The sequence below is a fragment of the Salminus brasiliensis genome, chromosome 1, assembly GCF_030463535.1.
Source record: "Salminus brasiliensis chromosome 1, fSalBra1.hap2, whole genome shotgun sequence".
In the NCBI taxonomy this organism is placed as follows: domain Eukaryota; kingdom Metazoa; phylum Chordata; class Actinopteri; order Characiformes; family Bryconidae; genus Salminus; species Salminus brasiliensis.
The window spans coordinates 56381691-56398881 of NC_132878.1; the positions used below are offsets into that span (position 1 = coordinate 56381691).

The window sequence follows — 17191 nt, forward strand, 5'->3', positions numbered from 1 at the left end:
CCTGCTGTCCAGTTGTGGCCAAAAGTATTTAGACTGACACATGTCTTGGTATTACAAAGTTGTTTTTTTTTAAAAATGGCTTCACAGGCTAGGACATTGCTGCTTGTGCCCAAATCAATCAAGAACTTTAAGCCTTCAGGGTGTCCAAGAAAAGTCAAGCAGGCGCCTGGACCCTCTCCGAAAGAGGACGCAGCCATGGGACTGGGTCACCACCAGTGCAGAGGTTGCCCAGGAATGGCAGAAAGCAGGTGTGAGTGCAACCTCTCCAAGAAAAACATCAAGGACAGACTGACGTCTTGCAGGACGTACAAGGGTTGGACATCCTGCAGAAGGAGAAGGGGTTACGTTGTTTTCTCTGATTGAGCCCCCTTCAGACTGTTTGGGACATCTGGATAAAAATGATTGTCCCGAGGAGAAAAGGCGAGCGCTACTATGAGCCCTGTACCATGCTAACAGTGAAGCAACAGAGCACCATTCCCAAGTAGCTCAGCCAACACCAACATTGAACTTTTGGGTCCATGGCCAGGAAACTCCCCAGCTCTCAATCCCACAGAGAGCCTGCGGTCAGTCTTCGAAAAGAGGGTGGACAAACACACTGTGATCAATGCAGGCACTGATTAGGCAAGAATGGGTTGCCAAGTTGCACAAGTCTTAAAGAAGGGTCATCAGCCTAAACTGGATGTATTTGTCAAGTTGAAAACCTTGAAAGTACCACATATACATCTGACTAAAGGATCTAAAATAACCGCTAGTGAACTTTGTGAAAAACAAAAAAATTTGGTTTGGTTTGTTGGTGATCGTGTTGGGGAGTGTTGTCTAACACATTGGTCTGAACTCTTCAATATTGCCAGTTGAGATATGAGAACTAAGAAGGCCACAATTTATGATAGATACTTTACTGAGCCCCAATGAAAATTTTGCTAAATTTAGGCCTACGTTATTTTCATACTCCTCAAATCATTCAGTAAACCTTGATATTCTGCAGATGATGCCTTATCTAGGGAGAAACTACTATCTATATAGAAATGTCATCATATAATAAAGCTCAGTCAGAACTGCTTTGCCATGACCCTTGCCTGATAATGTTCATGTAAACCATCAGAATGGCCAGACTGGTTGGAGCTGAAGGAAAGTAACTACACGGTTGGTGAGGTGAAACATGCTTGGTTCCACTTCTGTCAACCAAGAACAGATAGCTGATGCTGCACAAATGGATACTGGAAATACACAGCCTGGTCTGATGGCAGACAGCAATACAACAAGCTGTGAAAAATACATATTATGAATCTGTCAGATACCAGGGAATGAAAGATGGAGGGGGGCGGCAGGCGGCAATCATTGCTTGTTAAATATTGTACTGTGCCTGCCTTCTCGACCTCAATTAACCCATCCTCTAACAGCTTTCAGCACAATGAACTGGGTCACAGAGCAAGTCCACTCAAACTGCTTTTATGAACATGACAATGAGTTCTTCAATGGTCTCCCCAGTCACCAGATCTAAACCTAATAGAACCACCTCTGGAACCTTGAGTTGCCAGCACCTGTTTGAGTGTAATCGGAAGCAAGTATACAGACCTACTGAATTCCTGCCTTTGTCAGTCTTAGTCAGTACAAAGAAATCCTCTCTCGGATTGTCAGTTGGCGTTGTGAAGGCAGTAGATTGGTAATAGATTATAAAAATGACCAGGTTTGCAATTACACATTTTAATAAATTCAATTAACAAAGAAAACACATCCCACAAAAGGAGCCTGGTCCACAATTGTTCTTTAATGATTATGCAATAAACAATACATTTAGTGTTAAGGGAATACAGGCGTACAGACTGCAGAAATAAATGAATAGATTACAATATGACAACCAGAAAGGAAATAAATCCATTGCAAAATAAGATAAAAGGTCATAAAATATTTGCAGGACACTGTTGAGAAAGCATGAGGAAAACAAATATTGCCTTTTTGTTTATGCCTATTCTAAGCATTGCATTATATATATATATATTTATATATAGATGCCATTGTACACTTAAAACATGAATAACTGATACGCCAGCTTTGCATGATCACTCTACGACGTGCTTTTTAAGCAGAATATTCAAATCTATGCTGTCGTAGGACAATGGACAAGCATAAATGACTACTGAGCATCTACAATGAAGATACACAGACCGAAGAAATGACTACTAAAAATATAAAAATCTATCGCGTCAATAAACTCTACATCTGTTTCAGCCTCTTCAAGATAAAAACCAACACCTGGACACTTGCATTTCACCAGAAACGCCAAAAAATCTCATTTGAGAATTCCCTTTTGCACATTCACAAGAATTACTTTCAATGGTGCCTTTTACAATTCAGCTGTGCCATTCTACAATGAACTGGTTGGTGATCTATGATGTAAATATGTCCACAGCAATATGAATAAGCGTTCACCAAGTAGCCTATGGATAAACACACAGAACTCTTAAATGTAACTGTTTTGAAACGAATATAATAAATGAGAAAAGCAACAGACAGAAAAATAACAACATGGTTATTCTTTTAGTTAAAAGTACATATTTGTAAAAATGGTTTTGTATATTGCATGAACTGCTGGTATTCTGTCTTAAGAAAATAGATCATTGTGCGACTTTAGCTACAATACACACTGCTTAGGAGGAAGGGGGGGGGGGGGGGCGGCATGGGCAAAAGGCAGGGCACAAAGATGGGAAGGGGTCTGCAGCAATAAACGGGATCCAGAGGAAGTGGGACAAGCATATATTTATGTTGAGGGGACTGTGCGTTTAGCATTAAGGCTCTTTAGTCTCTACTGGTCTCCACCGCCGTTTCGGATTACGCTCCTTTGTCTCCACTGGCAGGAGAGAAACTACCTCTAATACTTTAATATTCAAATCAAGGTTTGTCCACCAGGCCACTAGAGGGAGGGAAGTCCACCAAAACTATGAAACATGTAGGGTCACTTGGCAGACAGCAATACAACAAGCTGTGAAAAATACATATTACGAATCTGTCAGATGCCAGGGAATGAAAGGTAGATTGGGAGGGGAGGGCTTATTCTTCTACTTTTAGAAGGTGACCATAGGGTAAGGTATAGGGGTTGCAGTGTCCAGTATTGTAAAGGAGAGCATAGCTCAGTTAACTTGGTCCAGAGCACGCAGTAGCTCTTCTCCCTGTAGCAAGGGATGGGGGTCCTGAATAGGAGCGTTGACCTCGCAGTCGTAGCGCGTCAGCTGAGGTAACCCTCCACGGCTTTCGAATGAGCTGCACAACAACCGACTGGCCACATCTTTGGAGGAAAAAAAAACAAACAAAAATAGCCAAATATTAAAATTTCAGCTTATAAAATGTTTAATGAAATTAAATAGCTGCAATAAGCATGTGTGTTTATTCAATAGTCAAGCACCTCACTTACCAGATGGCAGTATAAGAATGGTCTTGTTCCCACCAAGCAAACTGGAGCCTTTAACCTCTAGTACTTTGGGTCTTTTTCCTGGCTCTATAGCATCATCCACAGACTGGAGCAAAGCACCCTAGAGGTAGAGGAGCATGAGAGCATTCATAAATATTATATTAAAATGTTAAGATATTCAAGGATACAGTCCATCAGTAATTAATTACAGAGTACAGAGCTAAAGACTCACCAGCCCAACAGCTTGGGACAATGACGTAACCTCTTCTAGTTTCCTCTTGCGCTGGGCATTCTGGATGGCTAGAACCTTTGGTGAGAGCTCTCGATCCACCACTGACATCCTGAAAGGCAGAAGTTTATGTCAGTGAAAAGAATACCTTAAATCACAGCCTCAGCAGCAATAGTCAATTATCCTATATACAGACAAAATAAGTTTACTTTCTAAAGCCTGAGTTTATTTTGGATGAATTTTTACTTCACTTGTTTAAGTGAGAGAGCATGCAAGAGACAAGTAAAATCAAGAAATGTTACCCTGTTGTAAGGGTCCTGCCTCCCTGTGGGGTGGGTGCACAGGCTGGGGAGGATTCACGACTGCGATTACCACTGAAGGGTGAGATGGGGGCGCTGCGTACCTCCTGCAGAAGGTGGAGGGGTGAGGGAACATGCGAAGAAGGCTCCTGAGTTTCTGAACTGCTGGAGCTAGACGCTGTAGATGGTGGAGTGGGTAAGGGCTGGAAAAGGGAGTTCATGTCTGAGACAGTGTGTGGGACAGAGGGGAGAGGGTCCAGAGGAGAGGGGATGTGCAGCTGGAAGTCATCGTCCATTGGAATATATGGAGCAAGCATCTCCAGATCAAGATCACCCATATCCTTTTATAAAAAACAAAAAAAACACAACAACCAAATGTTAGAATATGTAGCCGAGTTACACAAAGTATGATTATTTGGTACTAGGTAAACTTCACTTCATTTTACCTGAGTGCTGAACGGGGTCTTGGCCTCAGTGTCAATAGCAAACAATTTCTCAACCAAATCCAGTTTGAACTCTGAGCCAATATCTGAATCAACTTGGAAGCAGTAATCTATTGGGCTGTTGGGCTGGGGAGAAAAGGAAAGAGCGCAATTACTTCAGCATCTGAGGAGCTTAAAATTCATCACCATCACATCAATTATAATTAGAGAGGGACCAATTGATGTTTCTGGTCGATATCACAAATCGTCTTTTAGTATGATAAGTTGGTACACATAACAATCGAGGGAGGTGCAGGATGCTACATTAACCTTTTCAGGCAAACTTGGTAATGCATCGATTTTTCCATCTCTAATTATATCAGTTTTATTTATTCATTAATCATGCTAAACAATCATCTACTTACCGCTGAGCTGCTGGATCCAGTGGAGGGGGTAGAAGGAGTATTGGCAGCATCTGCCCTGTGGTGTGAAGCAGAAGGAAAAGAAAAGTCCTCTCCTCCAGTCTCAAGTTTGGTAAGAGCTGGAGGGGGCTCACTTGGAGCCAGCGGCGACAAGGGCAGTGGCAGTTTCTCACTGGTGGAGGGCAGCATGACATCGTTGTAGAGAGGCACCTCCTTCAGTAGCTGCATCTCAGAGTCTTAAGATACAGGAAAGATAGTAAGTTGGTTTAAAAAAAAAAATTTCCATAAGCATCAAACTTCATAATGTCACATTAGCGCAATTTCTATTCCCCAACATTCCCATATACTGAGTTGTTTTAGATAAAGACTGCTTTTTGCCATTTAACTGAGAAAAAAAAAAAGGTGTTGCCAAATGCAAAAAGTATAGATGAGGAGTACTAACCAGAGCTGTTAAAGTCCAGTGAGATGATGGTGTCTCCTGCAGCAGGAGCTAGCACTGTAAGCGCCTCAGGCTCCTCCTTCAGTTTCTCGTACAGGCTCTCTGGGCTCTCTGGGCTCTCCACAGAACACGTCAGCTTCTCTTGCTTGAAGGACACCTCAGAATCCTCTTCCGTTTCCTTTTGTGACTCCACCTCCTCTTCCTCCTCCACGGCCGTCTGCTTCTCAGTCACCGTCTGTTGTAGGGAGAGGACCACATCTCCCTCCACAATGCCACTGTGGGACATATCATCATCAGTGAGGCCCAAAATACCACACAGCATTCATTACAATACGCAGACTGGTTATAACGCAGATGAAAGAAATGAAAGGCATACCTGAGAACGTAGTTGACGCACACAATACACTGTGGCTGGGAGTTTTTGGGATTGTAAATGACTGTCGCCTGGGTCTCGACCCACACATAGCCCCCCTTCTTAGCCAGCATTCGATACTGGCCTGTCGTAGCCTGTCCCTTTGCAAACACTAAGTGAACAAATAAAGAACAAAATTACTCATTCATCTTGCCAAGATGATCATCTTGAAATAAATCAATTGTATTTATTTTCGGTCTGGTAACAATTTTTAGATAACAGATTGGATGGTATTATCAGATTGCAAATGATTAGCCTATGGATCCTTACGATTATGATGTGTCTTGGTTAGGTGATCAGAGTCCAAAGCATGGTAGTACTCGTACACAGACCTATTCAGCAGGTCATCTGGCTCATGGCCCATCAGCTCTGTGATTCTGAGAGACAAAAGATTAAATGAATTAGCTTAAGAAAACATATGTATAGGCCAAGAGAATGAACACAATGAAAAAGGGGAATCAATCATTAAATGTATTAATAATTAGATTTAGGCAAAAAAAAAAAAATTAAAATCACCCTTCCCAACAAAACAATGGTCACCAACTACAGAATCGTATATATACATATTTATACCACTAGGTGGTGATAAGGACCTGTAAAATCCTACATGTTCGGTTCAGCTTGTGTGCGGTTGCATGTTTATGTTTCAACCAGGCAGGAGGACACCACATAATTAATCAGTTGTTTTAAAACTGAGAACAACTGATTAAAACAAGTGGAATGAAGTGTACTTCTGCTTGTTTAAATGAAAAATTGCAGCCAGTCCTGCATTGCAATGCACTTGATCCAACTCATCAGGTAACTATCCAACCCTTTATTAGCTGAGGCAGGAAATGCTTTTAACGGCAGCGTAGTATAAGACTGAAGTAGTGAACCAATTACACAGAGTATGTGTACAGAATTAAAAACAAATCTGTGGTGGCATGATTTAAATATAAAGGTTTTTTTGTTTTTTTACCATGGAGATGCCGCATAAAATCAATCACCTCTCATCGCAATAGGAGAACTTCATGTCCAGAGTGTGGCGGCTTAGGAAGGTTTTGCTGTCCAGAGGCACCTCTATGTTTGAGGGGTGGGGGATGGGCTCACAGATCAACACCAGATAAGTAATAGGAGGCTCTCTGAAACCATTGTCTCCAGAACCCTCACCGCGTTCCTGAACATGCACATGCCCTGTGCAGTGGAGGACCTGGAAGACAAACATAAAAAAAAAAAATGTACCTTTGACATACTGTGTATGAAGCTGGTATACCCATCCCTGACTACATTTCATGCCCCAAAGGTTTTGCCTAAGTGTGGATACATGACAAAACATGCAAGTCATGGAAGATAAATGTTCCATTAGGTTAAGTGAGCCAAACGAAGATAATTAGCTGTGCTGGGTATTTCAACTGAAAATCTCAGGTGACTGAAGTGCAGCCCTTCATTGTTACTGCTGGTGTGTGCAAAGACACCAAATGAACTCCTGGTAAGTTTAAAAACAAAACTCAGTCACCGTGGTTAACAATAAGAGTGTTCAGATGTATGAAGAATGTGAAGGCTTACCTTCCATGTAGCAGACTTTATGTTGACAGTTCGCCCTCGGCTAGTGAGTGTGCACTTCATGCGCAGGAAGAAGCTTCTTTCTGTATTTTGCTCCTTGGTTTTCTTGGACCCTGTTCTGTGCACCAGCATCTCTCGCATTTCCTCATGATCACAAGGGTGTGCAAAGTCAAAAACGCTGTGGCCAGTCAGATCAAACTGAAAGAGAGAAGAGAAAGAAACATTTACACATGGCATCTGAAAAAAGTACCCAAATGCTCACAAGCAGGAACGTGGCACAGTACTCACTTGTGTGAGTCCCATGCACTTGCAGACATTTTCTGAGAGATAGACCATGTCACCATCCTCAGAAAGCACCATAAGGAAGCCTTCCAAGGCTTTCAGGTAGAAACCATTGAGCTGACTTTCCAGCTCAGATTCTTCCTCTGCATCATCTAAAAACACAAAAGACAGTTTAGTCTGCTATGCTGATTCATTTCCGCTGAAAGGATGAACTTTCCCAAGTCATAATTCTTGTGGGTGCATCCTAGTGAAACAGGGTTGTGGCTGACAGACCACAGTTCAGCAAAAGCTCTAATGCCTGCCAATTCCCACACAAAGCTATTAAACAATCTAAATGCAGTCATAGAAATACACATTAAACCCTCCTGACAATTAAGTAAGGATGACATTTTTAAGCAGACATGTATGCAATGTATGTGGTGTTATACCCCATAACACTTAATTTAAGAAAAAAAAAAAAAATACTTTGACAATCCTTTCACTGCACTTTAAGGTAGCCTTAACCAAGTACTTCCCGCCCACAGCTGGACAGTGGAATTCACATGCATTTTACAAGCTAAAAGGTAAAAAAACAACATCCGAAGTAAACAAAGCATGTAGACTGTGGTGGTAGAGTAATATTACAGGATTTTATGCGTAACTTCGGGCAAATCAAGTCTAGAACTGCTGGTAGTTCATTGGTATTTAAGAGGTAAACTGTCACACACCCTCCACAGAAGGCATTTGGTTTTTCACAAGTGGATACATGTTTACACTGTGAACAGAACTGAGTATACTTGTTCCCATTTCATTAGGCTGACCAGAGCTCAGAAGTTTTCTCATGCGCAGGTAGCTGATCGTCAGCCTCATGATGGAGGCCTTGTCCAGGTGGGAGCTGACATTGTGGGGAAGGGGCAGATGGCGCGCTAGTTCGTAGAACACCTCAGACTCCTTCCCCCTGCGGCATCGAGCAGCATCCCTGGACTTCTCCTTCCTGCGCTCCGAGCTCACCCTAGAAAAAAATTTTAAAAAGGGAAGAAGGAAAGTTAAATCTCATTTGCATAACAGGCATGAGTGCAATCTGATTGGCCAATCTCAAAGGCATGAGGAAGCTCTCAAGCAAGTGACTAGATAAGGAGGAGCGGTCAGACTGCCGAAGAGGGTGCGTTATAATTCCTGGAAGATAACTAGTCAAGGCCAAAGGTTGGTTGGTAAGTTATGGCCACAACTTTCAGTGTAAACAGTGGCAAACAAACAACATACCGGGGACACTCCGATACAAGGACAGTGGGCTATTATACAATATTTCTGCAGGTACATATCTGCCAATGCAGAAGGTAGAAATTAAGACTACATCTACCTGGATTATCAAAAAGATACAGAAACAGAAGGGCTGCTCAATTACTGGCTTAAAGTCACAATCAAGTCACATTCTTTTGGTTTGTACAGAGATCACAATCATTTAACACGATTACTCACTGACTACAGAAACATTTTGCATTTATTAAATCTTTAAGAATAACAATGCCCGCAAATTTCCTTGAATTTTACATTTAATTTAGCCTAACTGAAAAAAATAATTTACAGTGTACATACACACCACAAATTTTAGAACTAAATAAATCTAGAAAAAAAAAAAAAGACAAAAATAATTAAGAACAAGTAATTCCATGAATTAGCCTTACAAAAGCTTTAGTTCATGGTGAGAAGAAACTATGTAAAATCAGTGTATTTATTCCCAGTTGTAATCACCATTCATTTGATGTTTTCATTGCGAGCAGTTCCAGGACTTTTTTTTGTTCTCAGAGCTTTCAAGAGACTATGTCATACCTGAACAACCTGTCTTAAACACAGTCACTCATAAAAGCGTGAACACGGAGGTTGCAACTGACCTACTTTTATTGTAACCGTAGATCACAATGACAGGAAGGATTAAAAAACACACATGCCCAGACAACACAAGAAGATAACATTGAGAAGATACAGTGAAAAAAAACTGAGCGTTTCTGAGCATGTTAGTAGTTTAACACGATGTACTGGAATAAACACATTAAAATGTTTTTTTTTTAATGGAACAAAGAAGGCATGGTTACTACGGACACATACACACAAAATGAGTATCTTGAACTGAATTTGATTCATTGACCAGGCAAGCACACATTCCTACACCAATAAGAGTACTCGGGCAAGACTCCCAATGTAACATGAGCCAATGTCAGCCAAACGCCATAAATGTAAGTGTGATAAATTGTTCTGATAAGTCCATGAGCAAAAGATGGACTTCCTGTTTGAGGAAAAATCTAGAAGCAATAACAGGAAGCTACTGTAAACCTGTCTCTCGTGCCATGAACAGCTTCCCTACTGAAACTCATAACAGAATAATAAAATCTTCAACAAGTCTTGCTATTCTTATTCAAAGAGCAGTCAGACCCGCAAACACAATGGCATTTCAGGGTGTTAACGGCATGCAAGAAAAAGGAAGGAAGTCCATCAACGTTACCAAGAGGCTGCCAGGAATAAACAATGTCTTACAGCAGAAGGCTTATCAATTACAAAATAACTTAATTTCAATGCAGTGGTTACAAGGATAGATAAATGTCCCAAGTGTAAACACATATGATCATGTGTGTGACCATATGATCAAGCATGCTTAGTAGTAAGGATAACCAAGTCACAGACAAAGGAAATGTATTTGACTAAAACTGTCTGGAAAACTAGGAGGTCTCTTTATGAGGGGGGTTTTGTAGTCTAAATTAAGTTTTTTCAGTCATGGTAGCACCATCCTCAGGGGGCATACATAAGTGAGAAATGAATAAAACTAGTCACAAGCGTCTTCTCAGTACTGCCTCCACTCCTTTGAAGTCCTCTAAACTGTTGCGCAGTTAACTACACTACAGCCTTAAGCGTGTAAAGGGGGAAGTTCACTGAAAATGTGTTAGGGACATTTTCTTGATGCAACAAACAGCAACGTTTTTTTATATCAATACACACAGTTTCAATGCTCTGTTTGTATTTATTTTTTCACCAGAAATTGCTTTTTCGTAAAGGTATATGCATTCCCATCGTGATTCAGGTCTCCATTATTATTATTATTATTATTATTTTTAACATGAGCTAAGCTGTTAAAGGCCATGGAAAAACTCAGAACACTAATTCGTCCTTTTTTCCGACTGAGAGACAGAGATGTGTGCAAGGTATGGCTACAAGCAACGCAGGATCCTGAATATATTGGTGATACCGAAACAGAGTCTTCAGTAATCAGTTTTACCTGAAAACAGGTATTAAGAATTCTATTTTACCAGTTTTCTAAAGAATCAGAGCATTACACAGGAGGTTGTTCCCGAGTAATACTGTACTGTTCGTTCCGTATGCAATGTTCTACTGATAAAACTTTCTGCAGTGGCACAGATCATATTAATTGGATAATGATGCCTTAAATCTGAACAAAAACTGTACAGCGTGCAAACATGCATCCCTTACTTGCAAATAAAAAGTCACCAGATTATAGACCCTCGTGCGAACTATGTCAGAAACATATTTAAAACACATGTGGCTTAAACTGCAGGAGTGTTTCCTTGCGAAACAGTAATAATTAAAACCTCATTTCACAGTTTTCAGTCCTCCTGCACACATTTTGCCTGCTTCGTGTTTTTTGCTGACTAAACAAAAATTTATTTTTTTCTGTTATTTATTTCTTTTTTTGTTTGCATTAGACTGTGTGCAACAGCCTGAAGAACAACAGACTATTTTTATTATGTAAGAAATGACTGTATAGACTTATATACTTATAGACTGTAATGACTGTTAGAGACTTAGTGGGTCCAGCTCAACTACAACAACAACAAAAAACTTCAGATGATTACTACGAACACATCAGATGTGTCTTGGGGTGGCAGTTTTATTTGTATGACCTGAAAAAGCAATTGCTATAACATGTCTGAGTCTCAGATGTCCAAGATGCATAGTATTGCACATCACACACTTAGAAGGGCTCAAACATAAATTAAGGTGAACCACGCCTTTAAATTCAATAAACGGTGCTGATACTTAGATTTAGGCTATAGCCAGAGACTTCATAAATGCGGTGACTAGTCACTGATTAAAAAGATCACTGGAAGTTCTCATGACACCTATAGTGTCCGTTTACGTCTAATGTTCCTTCCTTCGACCAAATCAGTTTGCTGGTTATGCCGCAAGCATTGCCCCTTGATTCTTTGCAGTAGCCAGAGCTATTTTGCGTATTATTGAGCTGAACGCTACAAATTATTCAGGAGCTTTCAGATTTTGAAACCGTAATCTGCCCTTATTTTGGTCTCTCCCTATTGAAAAAGATGTAAAGATGCCTGTAAAGTTGCCCACAGAGTGAACAAACATGCCCATATGGACTACAAAGTAGACCAATTAAACTGATTGTTAAATATAGCAGCAGTAGCCATCTAAACAACACTACAGACGGATTTAAATAAAACCATACCATGATTATGTCTGGTGTATACACTGTATACCAGTGGTCGGGACGCAACAAGTGTGATTTGATGGAACACATGGCATTCAACAGGAGAATTTGAGAGTGACTATTCGGTTCGCCCTTAATAAAAGGGAAAATGCTTTACAGCAAGTGTATAATTGCATGTTCATTAACTGTGGCCTTTAACTGAAAAGACTTACACCTGAAGCACAGACTGCCTATCTGACAGGGTGCTACATTTCTTTCAGTAAAAGGCAGCACAACGCATTGGGTGTAACTTTTCTTTTCATATAATATGCAAACATATACAGTACAGTGGCATATGACAAATGTCCACTGCACTCGTTTCAGGTCTGGCATGTAAAGTTCCTATTTATTTTTGGAAAAGAAAAAAGCATATAACTGTTACATTACATGTATTTGAACTAAAGGCATGCATTTTCAAAAAATCTGAAACCAGGCCCTCATACAAAGAGGTCAGTGAGATGTTTATGTCGTTGCACGGAGACAGCCCAGCCACATTTAGTATGGCATGTGTTGCGCAACACACCATGGCACTAGTTGAGAAGAGTATCAGAACAGAAATTAGGGCCGACAGATTTGCCTGGGCCTGGGCCAGATACTAGGAGGGCATTATGGAAGAGATTAGCATGGGCTTGATTCTGCACCAGCATTTCAAAACAATAACAAATACGGATGATCTTGACTTTTTAAAGGTATACACTGAAATAATACTACCACTACAAAACCAGAAAAATGATTTGATTAGTTAGAAAGTAATGGGTAGTATGAGGGGATTTGTCTTTTAGACAATAAATTACACACAGACCTGATTTTCTCAGCATGTCATGGACACTGTTGGCTCATTTAATTGCAAAGAGATCAGAACTAGTCCTTTTTATTGGATTTAGTGCAGTGCATGACATGTCTAATAACATCATCCCTACTCATCCATTTCTGACAGATTCTTTTGAAATGGGGCATCCCTGGTTCGGGCTTGTCCGGTCCAACTCATCAGAGGTCACAAAACAAAATAAAATCATAAATCCTATAGTGATATTACATTTCAAACCATATCAACCAGCCCTGTCTTCACCAGACATATGTGAACCACATGAAAGTGACCCCACACAGCACCTTTTAAATCTATCTTGACCCCCTCACACAAAAGCACACAGACTCAGACAGACCTAAAATAGTGAAGTGTGGCATTCGACACAACCTCTTTCCTGACAGTTCTTGCAAATGGCTTGCCACAGACCCAAGCAGGAAATCCCTTTGACGTCAACATGTGGTGAGTAAGATATGATGAAAAAGAGCAAAACAGCAGTCAAGATCAGATATGCATGCCAATGCTCAAATGTGGGCTAAAGGTTGATCCGGGTTAAACTCCAAAGCAATGAAAACATCAGTCAATATAGCTATTAGGTATATATTTATGGTTTGGTGGATTTCTTGTAATCACTCTAAATAAAATAATATTTAATAATATAATAATAAATGGAGTTGACAGATAATCAGCATGGACAAAGCTTACAGTCTGGCAGCCTTCACAGACTTGTGCAGGTCCTACCCTAAGAGGAGAATGAATAAGCCACAGATCTATGAAGCTGATACTGAAAAACTCTGGACTGGTATTCAGCCACAAGCTAGCTAATTACACTCCCACATAATCATAGCAGCAGAGGGTCTGAATGAGGGGACGGAATGAGGGGACGTAATCAAGGCCCATACAGCTATCGCTACAGTAAAGTGGGTCTAAATGGCCGATCACACAAATTAAGTCGCCCACCTTCATAAAAACACTGCGATTTTAGTTAGGAGGATCTCCAGCTAACAGTAGACTAGTGCACACACTCCCTCCTCCACACCAGTCCATGCCACGCTGACGTCCCTTCCTCTAACTGATATAGATAGCTACCTAGCGAGCTATCACGCATGTAATATATGTTGTTATGTTGAAGCTAGTCTCTTACATTACAAAATAAATAAAATAGAAATATTCGGGCACACACACACAGACCTTACATGCACTTCACATCAGCGGACCATAAATCAAGGCAACTTCATACTAGCCAGCTAGCTAGCTGGCGGTCTTGCTAGCTAACGCTCAGAGACAGACCGTGTTTTCGGTTTCTATTCAGAATAAAACGAATCCAAAAACTCCCCACAAGAAAGCTTTTAACAGCTACAGACAGCCCGGCCGCTGGCGCGAGTGCGATTTCCTCTCGTTTGCAAACTTGTTAGCAAATTGCTTCAGACGGCCCGCAAGCACAAAATGGCGACCCAGCTAGGAGAAAGGTTGTTTGCTAACCGTCGTTAGCTCTGAGCATCTCCGCTAGCTATAGCGAACAGCAGCAGCAGCAGCAGCAGCAGGAGGAGGAGGAACAGTGCGTCGCGGTCGGCAGCCTGCCGGTGAAAAACAGCACAATAACACACACAAAACCGTCCACAGTACCTTTTCTTTTCAGTGACGACTCCAGTATCCATTCCTGGGTGAAACCTCCTAATGTGTAAGGTTTTCCCGAACCACCGCCGCAACAAAACAGTAGCTAAGCTAGATAGCTAGTTCCCAGACCCGAGAGAATGAAGGACGTGGCCACCTGTCTTCACCAATAAGACGGCCCAAACCAACAAAACGCAGCTAAATCGCCCCGCTAACGCGTCTCTGTCCTGCTGTGTGTAAAAAGTCGGATTCGAGAGGTCGACCCTCCGTGGAAGTGAAGGTCAGAACATCTGTATTCCTGCGGTTGGGCTCTCCCCGGCACAAAGAGTTAACGCTAGCTCCTTCAGTGTGGCTCCGCTACTACGCTCTATGAGGGCTCGTTCATGATTACGGGAGCGCGCAATCACATGTTCTGCTGGCACGGAGACCGGCTCTGCTCAAACGTCATCGAAAAACAAGCCTAGCTCTGCTCAGCCCACGACACAGCGAGCAAGCCACAGCGATAGGAGTCAGAGCTACTATAGTTTACTAGCAGTAATGTCAGATCTACAGATAGACTATGGAGATATTCTAGTCATGTTTTCAGGACGACACACACCCTGAAAGGACTTTTGATTAGTTTAGGTCACCACTGACTACCTATAATTACATTAGTAAAAAGTTCAATCACAATAAATATTTTTTACTGTAATTTTTTAACCAGTATACATTTATTCACACTATTCTAGTGAATTCTAAAGTCTTAGAATAGTACCATTATTCTTACTACTCCAAACCGATCTGTGCATGTCTAAAACTATAGAGAGCTGAAACTGCACATGACTTGAAAGCATTTAATAACCGGTCTAAACTAAATTAGAGTTATATTGAATCAGCATATATATATATATATATATATATATATATATATATATATATATATATATATTTCATATGTTTCTAAGTCAGGCCCGTCCTGTGTTACATGACTCAAATGTAAATTGCTCTAAGATTGTCAGCCAAATGCTGTAGATAGTCTAGTCAGAATTACAGTGTATAGATCTGTAATTAGCTATTGTCAGCTATTGTTATACTACACACACACACACACAAACACATATATCCAAAAACACATGTCTCCATTTTTTAGTTTTCTCTCTTGGCTCCATAGTTGCTCTGTACACCATGTACATAAAATAGACAAATATTCTTCTGGGAAATTACCATTGTTACACTGAGCTTACATTGCATGGTTTTGCTGGTCTATTTAGTCTTACAGAAAATAAGACCATCTCTAAAGCTTTCCTCTTGGGTGATGTCACACTCTAAAGCTGGAAAGACTGAATTATATGTTTGAGGTAAACTAGGTATTTAGCACACTGCCCCTCGCTCAGTGGAAAAGAGAGAAAGAGAGACAGAGAGAAAAGAAAGAGTCTGTTGTCGCAACAGAAATGCTAACCTACTAGTAAAGAGATTGAGTTCATAAAACAAATGTCATAAAATACATCAATATATTTACATTAAAAACTTATATTTTAACAACATGTACACCATATAGAGGCTTAAAAGTCAGGTCTCACTTTAGGTGGATCAATCAGAGGAATATCAGCTTTGTAATGTTTATAAAAAGTGTGCGTTAAGTGTGCATTACGTTAAGTGTTCTTGCAAAAGCACCTATACCTATTTCAGTGACATTCATGTGGTAAAGAAGTGCTTATTTATCTGAGCAAACCGCAGTATATAGTTTTTTTTTATAGAATGTTGGTTTATCACATAGACAGTCCACTTCTTTTTGGTATAGTCATGTGAAAAGGTTACACCATATGAAAACCTCAGTGACCACTGAAAACCTCAATCTTCATTTGGAGAAGAGTACGAGGTGGAGGTAATATTACTAAATCAATCAAACTGAAGAAATGTCTTTTTTAAATCCTCTGTAAAAATGTAAAAATATTATTATTACTATTTTCATGTGAAGAAAAAGCTAGACCACCCTATGCCATAATAGCTGGCATTCCCCCCCTTGGCTGAAATAACCTCAGTTACATGTTTCCTATTATGGTCTACCTACCTGTCTCGGACATCAACTGGGAGAAAGTGTTTCCCACTCCTCCATGCAGAATTCTTTCAGCCTCAGTTTTTAGAAAGATGGTCTCACGTTTTCCTCAAGCTCCCTCTGGTACGGTTAAGAATTTCTAGTGGATTCTATGTTGGAGAGGGTCTCCAGACCCTACTGCAGAAAAGTAAGCCACCCAAAACATGATATTTCTACCTCCATGCTTCATATTTGATATGGGTTGTTGTGCTCAAATGATGTGTCTGGTTTACACCAAGCATGTCCTCTGTTGCTGTGCCCAAATTTTTTAGCATTGAATTCATTTGTCAAAATCTCATTGTTTCGGAGCTTGTGGTCTTGGTCTAGGTGTTCTCTGGAAAACTTTTGTGTTTTTTTTCACAGCAAGGGTTTCCTCCTTGCACACCTCCCATGAAAACCAAATATATATGTGGTCTCTTTCTGATGGTAGATGCTGTACTTTGACTACTTTAGCTGTGGCAAGAGCTACCTGTAGGCCCAATGATGACATTTTGGGATTGCTGGAGGTTTTCTGTGGTTGAAGATTGTTGTTTTTAAGCATTTTTGGTCTTTATTCAACCTTGTTTGTAATTGATTTAGCGGACAGTGGAACGGCTGATTTTGAAGTGTTCTGAGATCTTTGTAAATCCCTTCCCAGACTTGTCTGCATCAACAGCCTTCTTTCTGAATGCTCCGAGAGCTCTTTGGATCTCACCATGGTCATAACACTCACTTTACCAATCAAGAGGAAGCCAAACTTAATTGGTCTCAATAAAACAGATTCCTCCAAAC

At 40.6% G+C, this 17191-nt stretch overlaps 1 protein-coding gene across 1 annotated transcript; it reads right to left on the bottom strand.

The window, feature by feature from the left end:
* Window positions 1–1748: 1748 nt before the first annotated feature.
* On the bottom strand, window positions 1749–14750 carry hif1ab (hypoxia inducible factor 1 subunit alpha b). The gene is made up of 14 exons (XM_072682736.1): window positions 14359–14750; window positions 8254–8444; window positions 7460–7605; window positions 7175–7369; window positions 6616–6818; window positions 5900–6006; window positions 5594–5741; window positions 5221–5492; window positions 4782–5014; window positions 4381–4503; window positions 3938–4275; window positions 3639–3747; window positions 3410–3527; window positions 1749–3283 (listed from the first exon to the last, which is right to left on the bottom strand). Exons 1-14 carry the CDS (start codon window positions 14388–14390, stop codon window positions 3129–3131), a joined length of 2370 nt encoding a protein of 789 aa, XP_072538837.1. The 5' UTR covers window positions 14391–14750; the 3' UTR covers window positions 1749–3128.
* Window positions 14751–17191: the final 2441 nt, after the last annotated feature.

Bases quoted from the DNA above. Each gene is read 5' to 3' on its own strand.
- hif1ab (XM_072682736.1), bottom strand. From the start codon at position 14,390: ATGGATACTGGAGTCGTCACTGAAAAGAAAAG. The intron at 6,007-6,615 runs GTGATTGATTTT...TTTGTCTCTCAG, and splicing joins TTCTCCTATTGCGATGAGAG to AATCACAGAGCTGATGGGCC. The intron at 4,276-4,380 runs GTAAAATGAAGT...TTTTTATAAAAG, and splicing joins AGACCCCGTTCAGCACTCAG to GATATGGGTGATCTTGATCT.